Here is a 20,188-nt window from a genome sequence, read left to right as displayed (position 1 = left end):
ACAGAAAATTTGTTTATAGATAATAAATATTAAGAAAATTTTATAAAAAATCATATTGCAATATACCATAAGTCTCTTTTACAGTGACCTTGTCACAAATTTGATCACTATACTTGTCTAAATGTTTTAACGCTTGTTCACATTCTCCTGATTCTTGGATGACCATATTTTGATACAATAACAATTCACTGTGTTCATAATCATAACAAATCTGCACAAATTTTTATTATATTTTCTTTACTGCATAAAATTAGTCATTAAATTTATATAAAAATTGTTACATATTATATATATTATATATATTATACATACCATTGGAGAATTTCGAAAAGTGTCTAAAATTTTCAATGCCATCTCATAATCTTTCAACAAATGATATGAAATAGCAAAACCAATCCAAGAGGCTCGTTGAGTAGGACGTAACATGAACAACTGGTATCTAGTATCCTAGAAGCAAGAAAAAGAATCGATTAAAACATACAATTGTACTACATACAGTGTACTATAAAATAATAAACAAAATAATATGTTCTTTGAAGTTTCTTACTTTATAGCCCTCCAGATCCCGCATTTGAATTTGAAGCAACGATAGATCCCTAAGAATTTGAATATTGTCCTTATCCCATTTGAGTGCATTTCTATAACATTTAATAGCCTCATCGTACTTCTTGTCAGAGCGCTGTAGGAGACCATAGACATGCCAGCAAACATGGGACTGTAGGTCATTTCTGAGGCCTCGACGTACATGATCATAAGCTTCATCTTTGCGGCCTAAGCAGTTCAGAGTGAGACCTTTCATCGCCAAGGTCTCTCCATGTTCGCTGAACTTGGGATTTGACAGGATTTGCTTTGCAAACTTCAACCCATTTTTGTATTGCTTGTGTTCATAGCATCTCTGTAAGAAATATGCGTGGTGTGAAAATATATAACGCAGGGTTAAAAGGGATATTTGAAGAGTTTTATTTTGTATTTCGTGCAAAATCGGTGCACCGATCGTCGCGGGTTGTCGCCGAGCGAAACGACTTTTCATTCGTAACGTCAAGCACGGCGCCGCGTTTCGCGATCGCCAGTGAGTTTTTCCCGTTTTTCCCGAAGAGTGCTTTATCATTAGAGCATGATGAGAGTGCACCCTATTAGCCGGAGAGTGGGGTCCAAAACAGAATATTTTCATCGGCCGTTACTCACCAGAATTCGCTTAAACAAGGCATTTTCTTTTGGTGGCAATGGGTTGCTGGAGGGCATTTTTGTATAACTACAAAAATAGGGGGCTTTTTCCACCCGGTAAACTTAATTTTCACCACAAAACCTCGTGGCCACAAACGAAGAAGTCGATCTTCGATCACGTGATCATCTGCGACAATGCTGTTCCGCCGGAAGTGCTGCTTACACGGTACCGCAGATTTCAAATGGTCATCATTTTTTTTCAATTTTTCTTCCATCTATTCGAATATCCTACACTCGACATCCTACACTCGACATCTTTTATCAAATATCCTCCTATGTACTATTGTATATATAAACATGTTTGAAAATTATTTCCTTGCAAGAAACACTTAGAAATTTTAAGGCTCGTTTATAAAGGCTCGTAACTTTTAATTTATGTTCGAACCGGTAAAGTTCAATATTGGGATTTCAATGCTCTCGTTTATAATAAATTTTAAATTCATCTCAGAATTGAAATTTACCGGTTCTGGCATAAGTTAACAGTTACGGACCTCTTAAGCAAGTCTTTACTCTGCCCACTTTCACTAATGTAGATTAATTTTGAGTCTTAGTTTAATTTATTTTTCATGTTTTTTAATTCTAAAAATTAAAAAGAACGAAAAGTAAGTTTAATCGAAATCAAAATTAATCTATATTTGTGGAAATGGCCATTAGGATAAAGTAGTATTTAACTAACCAATCAAGACACAGAATCTTTGCTCCTTTTGTTCCGATTGGTCAATTAAATGCTACTTTATACTCCATTCTCCCCACCTTGCTCCTCCCGGGACCATAAGTAGGATTTTCGAACACACTCGAAGCAGTCTAAAATATGTGAGATGTACGCCAATCAATCTTTGGCTCTTACAGACTAGATATAAATCGATTGGCTATCGCGTTGCCTTTTGTCACACGATTCGCTAACGAATTGCCGCGTTCTGAGTACAGGAATCCAAAAGATCACGTGCTCCTACATTGTTTGTGCCAGTACTGTTAAAATCAGTGCACACATGTGCACCCGTCATATTGAGCTCTTTGTTTAATCTGAGTCATAACAGCGTGAGCAGAAAACTATTCCCTTCTTGTTGACAACAAAAAATTGAAGAAGAAAAGAGCAAAAAATTTGAGAAAATTTAAACAAAACGGATAAAACTAAAATTAAGATTGCTACATTTTTACGAGCATGAGCGTTCTTTTCAATTGAGAGACGGATAATATATAAGAATAGGTTAGGTAGGAATTTTGAAAATGAAATATGTATTGTTATAATTCTTAATCTCTTTATCTCCCTTTTTTTTAATTGACTTATCATAATTTATTTAATGCTAAATACAATATACTGGAATATACCTAAAGCAATATGTAATATGTGTATTTATTTCTTGTTTATAGGTGTTTGTGAGTATACGAGAAGCTTGTTTAAATTATTATAAAGATGAAGGATTTTCAAAGCAAGTTATGTATGTTATTATTAGAAGAATACTTTGGAAATATTGTACAGTGTATAGGGAACAGTTTATTACATAGCAGAAAAACATTAGATGTTATACGACTTCATACAAATTTACCGTTAATTAAGGTACAGTAAACTTTTATGAAATATTATATACTGATTTGATGAAATTATTGCTATATAAAATTATATTATCTTAAATTATCTTTTTTATATTTATTAATATTTTGTATTTATCAAAAAATAATTTTATTATATTTAGGTAAAAGAAGGACTATGTGTCCTTATAAAATATGGTTTTGTCACTTATCAACAAGATGAAAAAGGTAGTGTTCACTATGTCCTACATTGTGAGAAAATTATTATGCTTCTACGTTATCCAAGGTATTTATCAAGTTGAATAAATTTTTATCTCCTTTATAAATACGATTTGTTTAATATTCAAAATATACATTATTTATGAAAAACATTTATATATATTACAGGTATATGCTATTTGCAAAAACTTACTGCAGAGATGAAGGTGAAATTATGTTAGAAGAAGTATTAAAACATGGATATATCACAGCTTCTGAAGTCATAATAAAAACATACAAACGACTTGAGGAAACTCCTTCTAAATGTATGTATAATTTAAATAAAGTAAATATGTACAATATAATTTTTTTTCTTACAATATAATTATTTTTCTTATAACTTTTTATTTTCAAATTATTTTCTTAGTTTTATAATATGATAATATTTATAAACAGAATCTGTATTAACAATCTAGACTTGTATTGTGTATTGTATTAACAATCTAAATATATTTTCAGGTGCTGAACAACTTTCCGTTGCAAATTTAAAAAATACATTCGAGTTATTAGTAAAAAACCAATTTTTAATGCATAGTATATCCTTTAATACAATGAAAGAAAATATTGAAAAACCTGAATACAATTTACCACATCTTAATATGACAGCCATTTCTAATATATTACAAGGACAAAATGCTGATCCTGGAGATAATAAATTATATTGGAAGGTCAATTTTGACAGATTTACACAAGATTTCAGGTAAGATTGCCTCTAAGTCTCAATTATTATTGAAAATGTCAATAACTTATTTATAATTTATATTAGGGATAAAATTATGGTATCAGCCATGACTCAGAGATTTGACATAAATGCTGGAGAATTAATGAGACAATTGATTAATTTGATGTATTTGCGTACCGCACCATGGACAGCTACATCGAATCCAATTCCATATACTGAAATAAAAGAGGAAGTGAAAAAATTGACTTTTTTAGAGCTTGAACAATATCTTGATCAGTATCTAAGACTTATAGAAGAAGACAGTAGTCAATTTATTAAACGAGTTGGTGATTCTGGTGGAGGGCAATATAGTGTTAACATGAAAAATGCATTTAAACAATTAGTATGGGCAACGATAGAAAGTATTGTAGCTGAAAGATTTGGTTCCAAGGCTGCAAGAATTTTCAGGTAAAAATAAAGATCTAATATTCAAAGTTTTACTTCATCATAAAAAAGAGCAAAATATATATACTTTTATATAATTACTTTTTTTTTTTCCATTTTTTAGATTAGTGCGTATTGAAAAAAATGTTAACCTAGATCAGATTCAACAGTTGGCAATGATTCCAGCAAAAGAAGCTAAATGCTTAACATATATTTTGGCACAAGAAAATTTCATACAGATGCAAGAGATAAAAAAAGCTGGAACTTTAGCAGCACCAACAAAAGGACCTTTCCATTTTTACATTGATCTGACTAAAATTGTTCAAATGGAAATTGAACATTGTTGTCAAGCATTGTATAATATTATAAAAAGGCGAGACCATGAATTAAGTAATAATAAGCGCATGATAGAAAAACAATTAAGAGTACAGATACTTTCTTCCAATATGAAAGAACATGGCGCTACAGAACAACAATTGGCTGATGTAATATCGATATATATTTATATTATAGAAATAAAAAGAAAATTATAAATTAATAATGATTAAATAAAATGTTTTTTCTTTACAGATTGCAGAAATGATGACACCATCTGAAACTCAGCAGCTTGAGAAGGCGCAAAATGCGATTAAAAAACTGAATGTAACAGAGCTACAAATAGATGAAACTTTGTTCTTACTAACGATATATTTACGATATCATTAAATAAAAAAACCATTACTTTTTTAATATCTTTTCCTTTTTTTATAAGATGTGTGCATATAAAAATGAGACTCCTTCATTTATTCATTTATATAGTTTATATTTATTTATATATAATAATGATTACGCTTGTAAAATACAAACAACAAAGAGTACCTAGCTTTCAAATTATTATAATAAATATAATCATATATTTATATATTTTTATAATAGTGTACTGCTCTCTATTGTGATACAGTGCGTTTGATGTTTCTATCTATGAGGAAAAGTCATCTTGGGTGACATTAACATAAATGAATAATTGCAATTTATTAATATTTATTCATATATTTTTTACTTAAGCAATAATATGCTTTTAAAAAATGAAATATGGAAGGAAAGTTAGTTCTGTGACTCACAGCCAACTTGTGGTACGTTCTTGATAAGAAATATTCTATTAAAATCTTCAATTGTATTCAATAAAAAAAAAAGTCTCCATACAAATATTTTCTTCGGTGCAAAGTACTCTATTTGTAGACAATTATACACTGCTGTGTGTGTTCCAAAGTATGACTTTTCCTTTGTTCTACCGTATGCTTTGTACGTTCATCTTAACACTACCGCGATGAAAACAGACTATTCCATTACGAGTATGTATCAATAAATAAAATTTAAAGTAGTTATTATCAGTAGCGATTTACCCACCATCCTAAATATTTATTTTGATTTTACGCTATTGATACCAATAGTACACTATAATCACGACACGAGTAGTATTAAGATGATCGTGAGCATTTTATTTCATTCACACATGCATCTGACTTTGTATATCTTTATCATTCATTCTCTTTCTCTCTCTCTTGCTCACTATATCTCCCTTCCACCATATGCACTTGTATTGCATAACTATATATACATTCTTCATACATACAAGTTTCAGCTAGAAATAGTATACTCCTAAAACTAAGATTGAATTTCGGTAAAGCGTTATTTTATTATATTTTTTTATATCATTAACAACAACGTACATGTAAATGAAGTGAATGCTTGGAATATTGAGAGCGGGTGTTAATGTTCACTTTTTTTCTTTACGTTAAATATACTATAATATTAGTAGTGTGTAATTCGATTTACAATTTACTATTCTTACAGTTTGCATTCGCATTGGTTGCATATAAAGGCCAGTAAATATAATAATCGTGTATTGAGATTATTGCGTATCGTGATATCCAAAATTAAGACGATTGCTACGAACTAAATATGTTATAATTAACGCTGTTAATTTAAATGATCAGATAAATAAAAATCGCAATCGATGGAATGCAGAACCGATTTTTATTAAACCAAACATGTGAAAAATAAAACGATTTTGAAAAAAAAAATACGGGCTGGGCTTTGTTATACGCGTAATTTTGCCATTTTAAATATATATATATATATATATAGCTCAAATATTTTATATAAAATTTTTCAAACATTAAAACAAATTTTTTAATGCTCACGATAATGAAAAGATATGGCACAATTGGGAAAAAATGCAAGATAGGCAGACCTCTTTCACCCGAAATATTTACTATCTTTGTTATGAATAAAAAATTGCTATAATAGCATATAAATAGTAAAATAATTAAAAGAAATTTTTTTTCTTTTATATATCAAGCTTATCTTTGAAAATTTAATTTGCGACAAAAAAGAATGCTTTTAAAACCACATTTCAAAATATTAAACTTCAAATAAACTTCATATAATTTACGAATGTGATATAAGTTGAAATTCTTGCGATATTTCGAAATCACAGATGCAAAAAATAGCTCAGAGAAAGAAAATGTGTAATATATAGAAATATGACATATTAAAATATTTGATTGAGTATTCGAGCATTAACGAACAACGAACTTTTATTTGCCGTTATTGTTTAAACTGGCACGTACAACCTTTTTTGCTACTAAAAATAATAAGGCCATTACTTAAATAATAGTACTAAATAAGCAACGATGATATTAATAACTGTAATATTTATAATAATAATGATAATGATATAATGAGTGTCATCGATAATAATAATAATCAAGATAATGACAATGAAAATAAGAATACGTACTGTTTAACATTATTAATCTACATACTTCGAATAATTACATATATATCTACGTAGATACATCACAATATAGTTACACTGTACATTAATAATATTGACGCTCATGTCGGATCACGTGATCAATGATTATCTCCCGACACATTTGTGTGTGTGTACAAATCCATTATATACATAAAATAAATTATTATCAACATTAAGCTAAATCCTAATCTGACGCCGGTCGAGCCCCAACGAAACGGGTGCAGATATATCGAGGATACTGGCTCTCTTTATAAAATTATATTAGGTACTGTGTGTATGTAATTGCACTGATTATAAATAACAAAAGAAAAAAAAAACGTGAAAAAAAGAGAGACGCAAAAATTCGCTTTTCACGTCTAGCCAACGAGGCGACACGGGATTAGGGGCTCCTATTCGATTAACCCCCATCCGCGAAAACGCTATTTGGCACATAAATATTATCACATCGAGCTCCAAATCATTATACATCGCCCTGTTCAATCGCCTCACAGACTACCGTTACAACCGTGTTCGCTTTTAGCAGGTTTATACGATACCGTAATTATCTTTCCATCGACCCCATCCCCTGGGTTCCTAATCTACTAATCTCTCCTCTCTCCTCCTCTGATCCTTTCTACATTCGCAATATAATTCGACACCGAAGAAACATAATACGCGTATGTAATGCACCATTGCATCGCACCCCGAAATAGATGCAACGTGTCGCACGCCACGATTCGATCGCTGAATGCATGCTAATTTTTCGATAAATAACACTAATCTCTCTTCCGTTCCTTTTATCATAACGTTGTACTAATATATCGACATTTCGCGCTTCTCATGTCTATCTTATGTCACCTCTTGTTGCACTTTCCCTTCTCGCTATGCTCAGTCAATTATTACCTCCCTTAGTTATCGCCATTTCTATATATAGGGTCAATAAATTAATGATGAAAATACTATAAGTACTACGCATTTATATTAAGCGAAACCATTACACCTCTACGCACCGGGATTTAATCGCGCGAGCGATTATTCTCTAACTTTTTCTCACTCTGTTCCGACCTATCGTTCAGCGCATCGAACGTGGTCGTTTTATATACGATGGTACACATTATAGACAACTCTGACTGGGGCGGTCGCAAGATAAGATTGCCACGTGTGGGTTTACGTGTTTGTGGTCACGCACGATCGTTGCGAGAGATGCTGTAACTTTTTTTTTTAAAAGACCAGTTTTTTTATTCATTCATCTTTTTTTTTTGTTTTTCTCGATACGACCGATCGGAATGGCGTATCATAGACACACACACACACACTAGAAGGAATAGGAACAAGACTTTTTGGCCATGCATCGTGTCACAACGCGTATGTGATATATTTGTTACGTATTCAAGTCCTCATAAGGAGATCGGCATAAATTTGCGGATCCGAATCGACACGCCAAAGCGACACGCGATTGTTTTATAAAAATTATGCGAATGCGCGCATACCTCCGCATTTCGTCTCACTTTGCGTATGTATATTGAATGTGCAACGAGTGTATTTTGGCTGTTAGTTCAACGCCGGTTAATTGTACCTCTACACGTTAGCTACCGATGATATCGAATTTCGTGAAAACTGCAGTTTTGATTATAAGATATACAATAGAATGCAAAGAATACCGCCGACGTGCGTATAAAACGCCATTCTTCGTCGTTTCTCGAAAGAAAGACGTTACCAAAAAAAAACGTTTCATGTTCATGATTAGATAGATTGAAATATTTATCAGACAGCTGGCTTTACGACGTTCTTTAAATATCTCTTATACTGTTTCAGTTTAAACTGAGCAGATTTTAAAATATATTTGGAAAAGTATCTCATTCTCTTAAAAATGTCTGAATAACGAAAATATGTTTGTGCACAAGGAAGTTTTATGGATCGCGGCCGCCGAGAAAATTGCCTCTGTAAACGGACACACCTACAATTGTCTTGAAATAGCGTTGTATTGCGCAGCCATAGAAAAACTGCGAAAATTGTGATGCGAAATAATACAAGTGCAAGATTCTGGTTGTAGCTGATATATACAGAGAGTGATTCGAAATAATCTATTGTCCTTGAAATGACACATTTTTGAATCAATTCTAAGACGATTTTTCCTTTGACAAAATTTCGTCCGAAGGTTAGTTTTTGAATTATTAAGAAAAGTAGTTAACTTATTACGGGTCGGATACAAGAGACAGACAAGGGCGGCCTGATTCATCGTCAGACGCGTACTTACGCGGGGCACCTGCTGCGATCAGCTGATCGCTACATACGATATACAGACACATACACATATGATTACATACATTCTTATTCTCTCTCACTCTCTCTCTTTCTCTCATTTGCTCACTTACTTGTAGTCATCATTACTTTTACTATTTATTACTACTTTTTTAATTTGACTAGTTATTATATATTTTTTTAACGAAAGAGAGGAAAATGCATTTTATCCAAATGCATATCCATCGGCTGACCCGGTGACTCGAATATCAAGTCGAATTACCAACTCGGTACTCTCTACACACTAAAAACCGTCTTTTTCGTGATTTTCTTTGACACTATCTATTTAACATCTCGAGATCTGTTTGTGTGAAAACAGATTTCAAGATGTTAAATAGACAGTGTCAGAAAAAATTCACAAAAAGAGAGGGGTTTTTAGTGGATACCGAGTTAATAATTCGACTTGATACTCGAATCCCAACATAACTCACTGAGTCAGACGATAGATATGCATAAAATGCATTTTTTCCTCTCTCGTAAAAGAAAGATATAATAATTAGTAAAGTTAAAAAAAGTAGTAATAATCAGTATAAGTAATAATGACTACAAGTGAGTGAGTAAATAAGAGAGACAGAGAGAGGGAAAGAGAGAGAAAGAATAAGAATGTATGTAATTACATGTGTGTATGTGTCTGTATATCGTATATAGCGACCAGCTGATCGAAACAAGCGGAGCGTAAGCACCCGCGTCTGATGGTGAATCGCGTAGCTCTTACCTGCCTCTTGTATCCGATCCGATAATAAGTTAACTACTTCTCTTAATAATTCAAAAACTAAGCTTCGGACAATACTTTGTCAAAGGAAAAATCATCTTAGAATTGACTCAAGAATGTGTCATTTCAAGAACAATAGGTTTATCTTGAATCACCCTGTATAAAAGACAATTTAATTGAAATCTCTCTCTTTTTCTTTCCGAAACCAGATAATGTTATCTGCCAAAATAATTTGATGCGAATCTGAATGTGTTCTATTGCCTATTGATTTATATTAATCGCACAATACATTGCTATTGAGATATTCGGATAAACATTTTTTCACATAAATCAAACGAACTAATTGACTGAAGGATTGTACTGATGTGATTTGTGACTATCCTTTCGATAAATGTACCGAAGAACAAGAACGACCGACGATCGAGCGACGTCACGACGACGGATTCAATCAGGTGAACACGCTCTCGCGCCTTTGCTTCGCGAAATAGGTCCCTCGCGTTTCGTGTACGATGGCACAGAGATAGAGATTATATATCACAACCTCCAATGAGGTTTCAAGACACCCAACTTTTCTTTTGTAATAGCATTCTCTTCCAGCTCGCGTAAAAGCGCGGTTTCGAGCACATTGACTCGCGACGTTTTATGACTCAAGATACACCGAGTCAGACGATTCCTCTTACCAGAAGAGCTCATGGGCGAGTCTCGACGTGGACGCCGCTGCTGCGGCCGCTGCGGCTGCTGCCGCTACAGCTGCTGCCGACGATGATGACGATGATGCTCCGGGCGGCCAAAGTGGCTGACCCGGAGCCACGGTTCAATCCTCGTCGTGATGCCGCGGACTCGCGTCGTAGCCGCCGATCGAGCCGGAATTCTCGGGTGAGAAATTCATCATGTCCGTCGGCGAGAGGCTGTCTTGTGGATAGTAGAACGAGGGATGATCCGAGCTCGGGCCAGCACCACCACTGCCATTGAGCATCGTCGCCGGCGGTGAAACCGACGGTCGCGCCGACGGACCGGCACTCGCTCCTGGATGATGCTGCGTGCCACTGCTCAAATCGGCGCTGACCGGTGACAAAAAGGTCATCTCACTACTGCCGTCGCGGCACCACAGCTGTCGCATCTCCTGCCGCCGCTGTCGCATCAGCGACTTGTACTCGGAGATGCGCATTTTCTTGCCGTCCACGATGCACGTACGCTTGGGTCGCGGCCGATACCTATAGTCAGGGTGCTTCTCCATGTGTAGCTTCGACAGCCGTGATTGTTCTTCGTAATACGGCTGCTTCTCCGAGTTTGACATCGCCTTCCATCGGGCACCTATAACCGACGATGAAGAAAATAATTTTGCGTTCTTTCGTGATTTTTATTGTTATTTTTCACTATATTCTTGATTACAAATGTGTAATATTATTGAGTTAAGTACATATTTTTTTACATGAAATTTTATGTACAAATAATAATCGAAATTGGAATAAATTTACTAGATAGGATGAACCGATTATAATCGGATGTGAAAAAGGCGATATGGATTAGGTGCTTACCGAGAATTTTTGATATGTTCGAATTATGCATATCTGGACAGGCTTTCAAAATCTTTCTACGTTCATCCTTAGCCCATACCATGAATGCATTCATCGGTCGCTTGATATGTGGCTTATTCTCATTCTCCCTTTTCTGCTGCCTCACCATTTTAGCTGAAGAAAGAAAGAGAAAGACAGAGGCGTTAGATGTCACGCCGTCGTCGTGATTCACGATACTATCGTGAGAAACGAATCTGATTTCGTGAGGGCGTCACTTGGCGCTCTCAAAAACAAGATCGTAATATTAGCCTAATCATTGCTCATAGAACTGCTTACCTTTTTCCGTTATGTCTTCCGCTACTTTATATGCCGGATCTCGCCACACTGCAATTTCGAAACAGAATCATATACACGAGGTAAGAGCAATTATATACATGCTTTATAATATTAGCATAGAATCGTTATAGAAAGCACTATTCAATATAATATCAAATTCAATATAATCTTTTTCCATATCGAAACAATAGAAATTCTCTTACAAGTTTAAGTAAAATTGTTATATATTATATGCATGCATTTAATCTCATCAAATTTTAATTTAATCTATATAGATTCTATTTAGAATCACATTGATCCCCTAACAAAATAAAATAAACTTATACATACTTGTCAAAGAAAATTAATATAAGTAAAAGTCGATATATATATTAATATTATATATATTAAACAATCTTCTTTTTTATAGTGCACATTCGTTTCGACTAACGCGCTCCTTCATTCCAATATTCGCTTACTGTGAGGCGTCGAAAGATAGTCCTGTTCCTCCTGAGGCGTTTCTTCTCGGGAACTAGAATGTTTGATCGGTCTTTGAGATTGGGTCGATGGTGGCATCGCACCTGCATTCGGTGGTAATCCGTACAGCCCATGCATCGCGAAATGCTTTTCTACAGCAGCGACTGCAGCGGCTGCAGCGGATCCACCACCTCCGCCGGCCTCATCTTTGGCCATTACTTTGCCCACTGTAACGAATCACGAAGAAACGGCGTAAAAAACGCGCGACGGAGAAAAGATAGGAGAAATTACAATCTAATTGAGTTGTGCAAGATGTTGAAAAACACATACATGATACTCGAATTTTGTATGTTCCATTTAAGATCGATCTTGGTTTAGTGATAATTTTATTTGACGCTTTTTTTTTAAATATCCTATTAAATTTCAATGCTAAATATCAATTAAAAATGCTAATTAAATTTTTTAAGTTCAATTTCAAGAAAGTTAAAGTTTCATTATTTTCAATTATATATAATTTAAAAATTGTTTTTTGAACTATATTTGCCAGAATCTTTTTTGATATTTCTAAATACAATTCTAAAAACCACATGTTTTTCAGCATCCCATGTAAATATCATGGATTAAGAGATTGAGATTCGTCCTCGACGTTATAATAATTTAAAAATCCCGATGATTTTTTTTCCTTCTTCGCTTGTGCAAATCTTGTTGCGGTCTTCTTAGGAAGAATCGCGTTATGCGTCATTGATTATGGACACGTTGGCATTCACGCAAAAACCATGACAAGTGAAATGGGTTCTTCGAAACAAACAATAGGAGAAAAAATTCTAGCCACAGAGAATTTTAGCAGGAAGATCAACTGGTCTATTTAAAGATGATTAAATATAATCACCGGCATGAAATCGCTATTCCGGAGCGTATGGACTGTGCTTTTCTCTGGAATCCATTTGCGGCAATCGCTAATTTACATTTGTTCCGCGAGATGAACGCGTTGCATAGCCGGCTTAGCAGAACAGCGAGTTCTGATAACATTTAATTTGAGGAAAATATCAAATGTAATTCCGAAGCATAGCGTAACAACATCGCAGGATGCTTAATCCTTATAAATAGCAACAATTTCACGAAGCATCCGTGATGTTTTGGCACGATATCGTATGCTTGAGAGCGAAAATAATTTCAGTTTATGATTTCACCAACGTTAAAGCAAACGATCATAAATGTCTCACTCACTTGGCGAAGATAGTGTGCTGAGATGCGGCGGTAGGCCGGCGTAAGGAAGCGTCGGCAGATAATTTCGCGGTATCGGTAGTCCTGGCGGGAAGAGCTTTGGCGCGGTCGCCGCCAACGGCTGTTCTTGCTGACCGCTACTTCCGGCACCAGTCGAGTGCGAATCACTGCCGGGTGATGAGGATGCCGTTGCGCCCGAGGACGTGGACTTGGGTTTGGTAAGGTTCAACGGCGCGTCGAGATCCTGAAGTGGCGGGGCCGTCGGCGCTACAGCGGACGAGGTTGGCGCCGGTGACGGCGATTCCTTCTCCATTTGCGTGGTCATCTGCGCGAGATGCGCGGTCGCCCAGCTCGGACCTTCCCGATGACTGCTAATCATCTGTGAACGAAACATCCCGATAATGCTCAGCAAATCGTCATTATACTCATCGAAATAATATCAAGAGCGATATTTTTGGAGGAAATCAGATCATTCTCTCTTTAAATTTTGTCAATTAAATAATTCTCTCGATATCTTTTCCCCAAAACGAGTAAATACATTTAAAATGACCAGTGTCATGAAAGTGAAATGTGATATTGAAATTTTGCAAAACATCGATTATATTTATACGGAACTGGTCGAAAATTGCGATAATCAGACGGATCACATACATTGGCGATGGAATTGATGTGCTTGTTGCCGGTGGTGGCGGTCGACGTTGCTGGCGGCGGAGGCATGGGTGACTGCACAGGCAACCCTCTGAGTTGTTCGAGAAACGGCAGGAACATCAACGACTGCGGTCCCGACATGCTCAGCTGATTCTTTGTCATCTGAGCCTGTAACTCCTGGATGTTATGTTGCATAATGTGCTCTTGCTGTCGCTTCAAGTGTTCCGTTTGCAGCCGCTGCATCTCGATTTGCTTCTGCGAGTCGACCGTCATGTGAGCGGGATACTGTAAAGGCACATGGACCACTAATTAAAGCTCCGCTGTGCATCGTTATTATAGCGAGGAACATGATAGCGAAAATTCGTGAAACTATTGCAAAGGACAATTCGGTGGTTTGTCCGCAAATGAAATACACCGAACACGTTGCCAGGACAATGCATGAAACAAATTATGCGACGTATGATTGCCATTTTATGTTGCTAACTTGATGTGTAAGGACTTCGTTTCAAACTCTCATTCGTTTTATCTCGATTGAATGTACACGAAACATACTATATTCTCGAATAAAATATATTTTTTGAATGTTTTAATATTTAGATGGATATTTCAATGAAATAGATTGTGCAGTGAAAAGGAATCATTTTTATTTCTCATCCCTTTGACATATCCAAAAATATTGTAGATGGATAATTTATTGTTTTAAATACAATGCACAAATGCAACAATTATTTGACAAATATTAGATATTTTCAATTGAATCGTGGACTAAAAGAATTATTAATAAATAAAAATATAAAACTCTTAGTCTATGTTTCAGTTGAACACAGTTAATAATTCTGAAACATCTGAAGAGATTGTTTATTAACTTTAATTTTATATAAACTTCACTTTTTTTACTTAAATCCCTTTCTAAAAAGTGCATGTTAAATCGATTCTCGAAAGTCTCGAAGTATTGTTGCTTCTTTTTGCGCGATTGGTTCTTTTATTGCGCTCAATTCATGTTGTGAGCAGCTGTCATTTGCGATTATTACAAATTTTGACAGCTTGTGTGACAGTGAGAAATGTATAATGAAAGGGAATAAATGGCGCGCGCTTTGCGTTGTCTAGTTAAATAAAAAAAAAATATTTTTGTATTGCATTTTAATTTTTATCAATATTATAATACGAATTGTGAACAAAATCTATGTTCAGCTTACAGTTGCAGTTATTTTAAATACTTTTTACTCAATTAGAGTGATGTATCAGTGATAAGTACTTATTGGAAAATTTTTTTCTAATTTTTATTATCATCATATATTTTCATGTTAATGTATAAACATAAAATATATACGTAAAGGTTTTTTAAGCACTAATAAATTTTAAATTATCGACATTGTCGTTTTGAATATGAAATATATTGCATATCACGATGTTAGATCACGTAAACATGTGAATAATATATTAAAATTCTGATTACGTACGTCTGACTGTGGTAACAACACGATCGAACAGATCACGGCCAAATGCATCACCAGCGCAAATTTTTCAATGCATATATATTATATATTAATAGCATTAAAGCATATGTGTGGTTAACTGGTTAAATAAAGCCGGTTACAGATTTAGACGAGCGAATATGTCCAATCTACTCTCCATAGGAACGCAACAATTTACGCGACGAATATCATTGTACTTTCCTACATCCTGGCTACGATCCAGATACGTGCAGTTTATTTTAGACGATAAGGAAGACGTTTATTCATCCAGCCTGTGCACCAGCTGAGACGTCACGCGCGCGCGCGCGCGACGCTGGATGCGTCCGTGTCACCCTTCCCCGCGAATCGCGCGATTATTAATTTCGCGACATCCGATGCCTCGCGGAAAACAATCTACGAGTGACACGACTTGCTCTCGGAATTTTATTACGAGGCGTAGAATCGACGTAGGAGATCAGCCTATAGATCGGCTTATAAATAGTTGCGGGGGGAATAAAAACTGCAGGGTAAGTTTGCGACTTAAAAATCCATGCAAAACATGCAGCGTTGCACGCGCGATGATAAGCGTGACCTACCGCGTCAATTGGCCATTGCGCGAGTACTTCTTATTGGCCTTTGCGGATTGTTAAAAACGATAGCGTAAGAAAAGATGTAGAAGCAGCATTTTCTAGTAGATATTGACGCGCAAAATGATTACAATGCAATATACTTTTCAGTCATATCAGAAACTGCATAAAAAAACGTTGCAACAATATTTAATGCTATTCAAGATTAATTTAAAAAAAATTAATTTTTCCTTCTTCACATTATAATTAAAATTATGATCTAAGAAGGAACAACAAATCGAGAAATTACAAGAAAAAAATTCTGCTTGTTACGAAATTACATTTTAATAAAAATTAATTACTGCACGTACTTATTTATCTATATTGTTAATGTTGATTATATTAAGTGCGTTTTCTCCTTTTAATAATTTACAGAAATGACATTCGATGTACAAGGAATCAAGTATATATATGTTGTTTTAACGTCGCATTAAACCGCACGGAACTAACAGGGCAGTCATTATAGGATTAAGAGTATCGTATTACTATTCTTCATTCTCTGTATTCGTTGACGTTACAATCTTTTACGATGCGTCGGTACAGCGAACCCCGCTCAAAGGCTGCCGAACTGTGCGTTTATGTTCCTGCGAGCGTACACGCATGTGCGTTCATTGAGACCACATGTGTCGCGTTCGCTTCGGTGGCGCGAAGAGATTGTCCACCGAGAGACAATGAGACGCGACCGGGTAATGCCAATTCGGGTAACGTCCTCGGTTCACGGCACCTATAATAGGCCGGCATAGAAGCGAAGGGATAGAAAGGAGAAAGACAGAGAAAGGGACAACTGGAACTTCATTATTCATTTGCACAGTTCAGTTATGCCGATGATACGTATCCGTGACAGCTATACCGCCCACAGTGGCTAAATATAAACAGGCGGGGTGCCAGCAAGTTCCATTCACATTCACATCCACACGCGACGCGGCGGTTTAGTAAGTGAGCATAAGAATATGAGGAGCTCCGTTCTGAATATGCATCCTCGCATTGACGCCAACTGCACCGCCTAAACTTAGCCACGCAATTACCGAAACATACCTATCTGCCACTATAATCGCTCTTCGACCGATTATCTATCGTAGATCATCGATCTGATACAGAATCTGGAGAGCGAACAAGAAAGCATCATGTTTGAATAAGACATAATGTAAAACTAATGAAAGTAAATAATTATATAATCTTTATTTTCACGATTAACGGCATCACGTGATTAACGGCAAACATGGACAATGCGCGTTTTGCAACATTGCGTCACGAAGAAGAGCAGATTTTTGTGAGCGCGACACGCGCCGCGCGAGATGCGAGGCTAAAGGCCACGAGATTTGCTTGTCTAGATTTAGAATCGGAGCCACTGGAGTGAGAGTGCAAGGGGACATGCCGGATGACGTAGATCCACCGGAAGTGGTTCATACTTCACGTGCGTTATAAAGACTGTCACTGCGGGTACTGTCTAAAATTATGTCGCGCTGCTAAGAGCGAACCACTCCGACATGAACAGCGCACGTAGATAGGATTAAGGCCCTTCACCTCTTCCTGCCTCCAAATATCAATTTTACCACGACCGTCTAAAATATATCGCGTTATGAAATTCATAAATAAATGATCGAGAGGAGCAGAAGGAGAAGAAGAAAGAGGACAAACCGGTCCTTCTCGCGGTCAGTACGCGAAACAAGAAGTCGAGGAACAAAAAAAAGGTCGCTGCACTCTTTAATGGAATTTTAAAGGAGAGACGGGCCTCCCCGACGACGTACACAAGAGGGGGCGACCTGTGCATACATAAATTATTTGGAGCGCTTTGAACGGGATTCGCGCTCGTCCCATATGATGCCGCAATGATAGAAGAAAGAGAGCGAGAGAGGGAGGGACCCGTGAATTGCGGGAATCTAGGGCAACCGGAAGCGGTATTTTCGTGGCGCCTTTCGAGTGTAGCGAAGGGGTATGGTCCATCGTGCGGATGCACGGCCGGAAGGCGGCCGTCTTTTTCGTCCATCGTCTCTTTCATCGCAAACTATATCGTGCTGGCGACTACGATGCTATATAATGCAAGGATCGGATCGGCATAGATCGTGCAGATAAATTGGGATAAGCATCATTTTGTATGTGTGTTAGATTTTCTATATACAAAATATCCCTACCCTAAATCTTCACATTAATTTTACGATAGATTTTACGACGTATAAAGCGATTTTTTTCCCAATTGAAATAAATATTCATCAATAATCCGCATCTTAATAAGCTTATAAATAACTATTTTTGTTAAATTAAAACTCATAGAGAAATGTTATTATCATCTAGTGTTAAAATATGAATTTTTCTTCATGGAACACTGTATATATTAATCCACGCGAGATTATCATCTTTCCTTTCGCAATATAGTAATCTGATAGATCTTGATGTGTGTTATTTATATTCTCGTAATTAAATCTCATTATGCCACGTGTATCATGATAAGTTTCCTCTCTCGCTAAGTATTTGTAATGAATAAACAAGGACAAAATCATCTGCACGTAAACTATCATTATATATGTAATCTAAGTTAAAATAAAAATCATTGCTTTTTTATATATTATACAATTAAGATTATGTATATCAAATCAAATTATATGTACGAAAGATATTAAAATGTAGATCATGTAAAACATATTATCATATGTACTATCTTATTCAATATATATATAATTCTACCTTGAATTATTGCTTTCCAAACTATTAAAAATCAAATCAATTACTAAGTCAATTTTAATTTTCGCGTAGCAGATAGATTGCTTGTCATAGAAGAAATACATAATTTATTTTCACAGAATTTGTTCTTCTAATATTTTTCTTATTTTAAATATAGCTATATTTTGGTTTGAGGACTCAACACAAGGAAATTCAAAACAATAATATATTGTGCGTCTCAACGGCATGTATCGTGCAAAATCATATACGATTTTTCTACCTGGAACTGCAGAAGGCAGAGCAGACATTTCGCGCGATCGTCAAAAGACACAAGTTTGCCGTATCGACCTCGCGGAATCCATAATCATAGATCAGACCGGTCCGGGTGGACTCGTGTAGAGACACAGACGCGTTGCACAGCACGTTATTTTCGGCTATCTTTATTGGCCGATGTTTATTATCTGTTCGCCGCCTCTAATCCTTTTGATATTCCACGTCGGCAGATAAACAAATCGGCCGATCATCGGGGTCGGTTTCTCGCAAAAGCGCTAATATTAATAATTCCTTTCACTCGTCTACCTAACCGATATCGTTCGCCGACATTATTCGAATGAACGGCCCACTATCGGCCAACATTTTCTGTGCGTACGTCTCGATCCTGTTCGATCACAAAGACGACTTTGTTCCTTTTACCAGCCGACTCGCGTCATCGCTTCCGCGAGCAATTGTGATAATGCCTAACTATGTAAGGCTTCTACTAGTCGTAAGTTTCGTATAAACACGCTGCCATTAGTTTCTCATTGATCAATAGTTAGATCATTGTTCAACAATTCTCCTTCCGAGAAAGAGATTAAGATAGTTGCATTGATAGACGATCAATTAGAGGAAATATACACTGTCAGACGGTTTAAACCTTCTTGACTTACCAATAATATCTTCACGTCACATAAATTGATTTTTTTCTCTCAGAGATTAATGATTATCAGTTGCGATCGATATGCTAATTAAACATATCGGAATCTTCACGCATTTTAACAAGTTCGTAAACGTAAGACAACCAGTGCATATGAAAGCATTAGCAGTTCATATGCGGTGCGACATTAACGGCCTCGGAAATGCTCTATAAGCAAGCGCATTTCGTCACCCTAAATTGCACAGTAACCTTCATTCGATGCTCGACGACAGGTCTTTCTCCATCTTTTACGATGCACCTTCCTCTCTTCTACATCCATAACAATTTACATATCTAACGCAACATTGATCATATTCGTGCGAATCCAAAAGAGAGAGATTAAGATAGTTGCATCTATAAATGATCAATTAGAAAATACACCGTCAGATAGTTTAATCTCCTTATAAG

General features: G+C 35.8%; 3 protein-coding genes across 7 annotated transcripts in view; 1 reads left to right on the top strand and 2 right to left on the bottom strand.

The window, feature by feature from the left end:
* Window positions 1–1,349, bottom strand: part of LOC105254444 (N-alpha-acetyltransferase 15, NatA auxiliary subunit) — a 34,881-nt gene extending 33,532 nt beyond the window's left edge. Inside the window, exons 1-4 of the mRNA XM_011263119.2 lie at window positions 1,186–1,349; window positions 548–895; window positions 313–447; window positions 67–211 (exon numbers count right to left, since the gene is read on the bottom strand). Coding sequence (XP_011261421.1) covers window positions 67–211; window positions 313–447; window positions 548–895; window positions 1,186–1,242 — 685 coding nt within the window. The 5' untranslated portion in view covers window positions 1,243–1,349. The remainder of the gene's footprint in view (window positions 1–66; window positions 212–312; window positions 448–547; window positions 896–1,185) is intronic.
* An 859-nt stretch (window positions 1,350–2,208) lies between these two features.
* On the top strand, window positions 2,209–4,908 carry LOC105254441 (DNA-directed RNA polymerase III subunit RPC3). Of its 2 annotated transcripts, none has more exons than XM_011263117.2 (8): window positions 2,209–2,431; window positions 2,596–2,782; window positions 2,919–3,040; window positions 3,142–3,278; window positions 3,472–3,712; window positions 3,779–4,141; window positions 4,242–4,602; window positions 4,688–4,908. In XM_011263117.2, exons 2-8 carry the CDS (start codon window positions 2,639–2,641, stop codon window positions 4,820–4,822), a joined length of 1,503 nt encoding a protein of 500 aa, XP_011261419.2. In that variant the 5' UTR covers window positions 2,209–2,431; window positions 2,596–2,638; the 3' UTR covers window positions 4,823–4,908. The 2 variants fall into 2 exon arrangements, with proteins under 2 accessions (XP_011261419.2, XP_011261418.2); XM_011263116.2 differs by having other exon boundaries at window positions 2,209–2,436.
* Window positions 4,909–8,147: 3,239 nt separating this feature from the next.
* Window positions 8,148–20,188, bottom strand: part of LOC105254440 (transcription factor SOX-5) — a 146,129-nt gene continuing 134,088 nt past the window's right edge. For 3 of the 4 annotated variants that reach the window (XM_020028513.2, XM_011263113.3, XM_011263114.3), the window contains 6 exons: window positions 14,094–14,375; window positions 13,446–13,821; window positions 12,221–12,445; window positions 11,763–11,810; window positions 11,448–11,600; window positions 10,724–11,223 (listed from right to left, as the gene is read on the bottom strand). In XM_020028513.2, coding sequence (XP_019884072.2) covers window positions 10,724–11,223; window positions 11,448–11,600; window positions 11,763–11,810; window positions 12,221–12,445; window positions 13,446–13,821; window positions 14,094–14,375 — 1,584 coding nt within the window. Of the gene's footprint in view, window positions 11,224–11,447; window positions 11,601–11,762; window positions 11,811–12,220; window positions 12,446–13,445; window positions 13,822–14,093; window positions 14,376–20,188 lie in introns of all 4 variants that reach the window. The other variant, XM_025411959.1, reaches the window with a different exon arrangement.

Source organism: Camponotus floridanus, unplaced genomic scaffold (genome assembly GCF_003227725.1).
Source record: "Camponotus floridanus strain SB8 unplaced genomic scaffold, Cflo_v7.5 scaffold46, whole genome shotgun sequence".
NCBI lineage: Eukaryota > Metazoa > Arthropoda > Insecta > Hymenoptera > Formicidae > Camponotus > Camponotus floridanus.
Note: the sequence above shows the minus strand (reverse complement) of the source record. Positions and strands in the feature narration are given on the sequence as shown.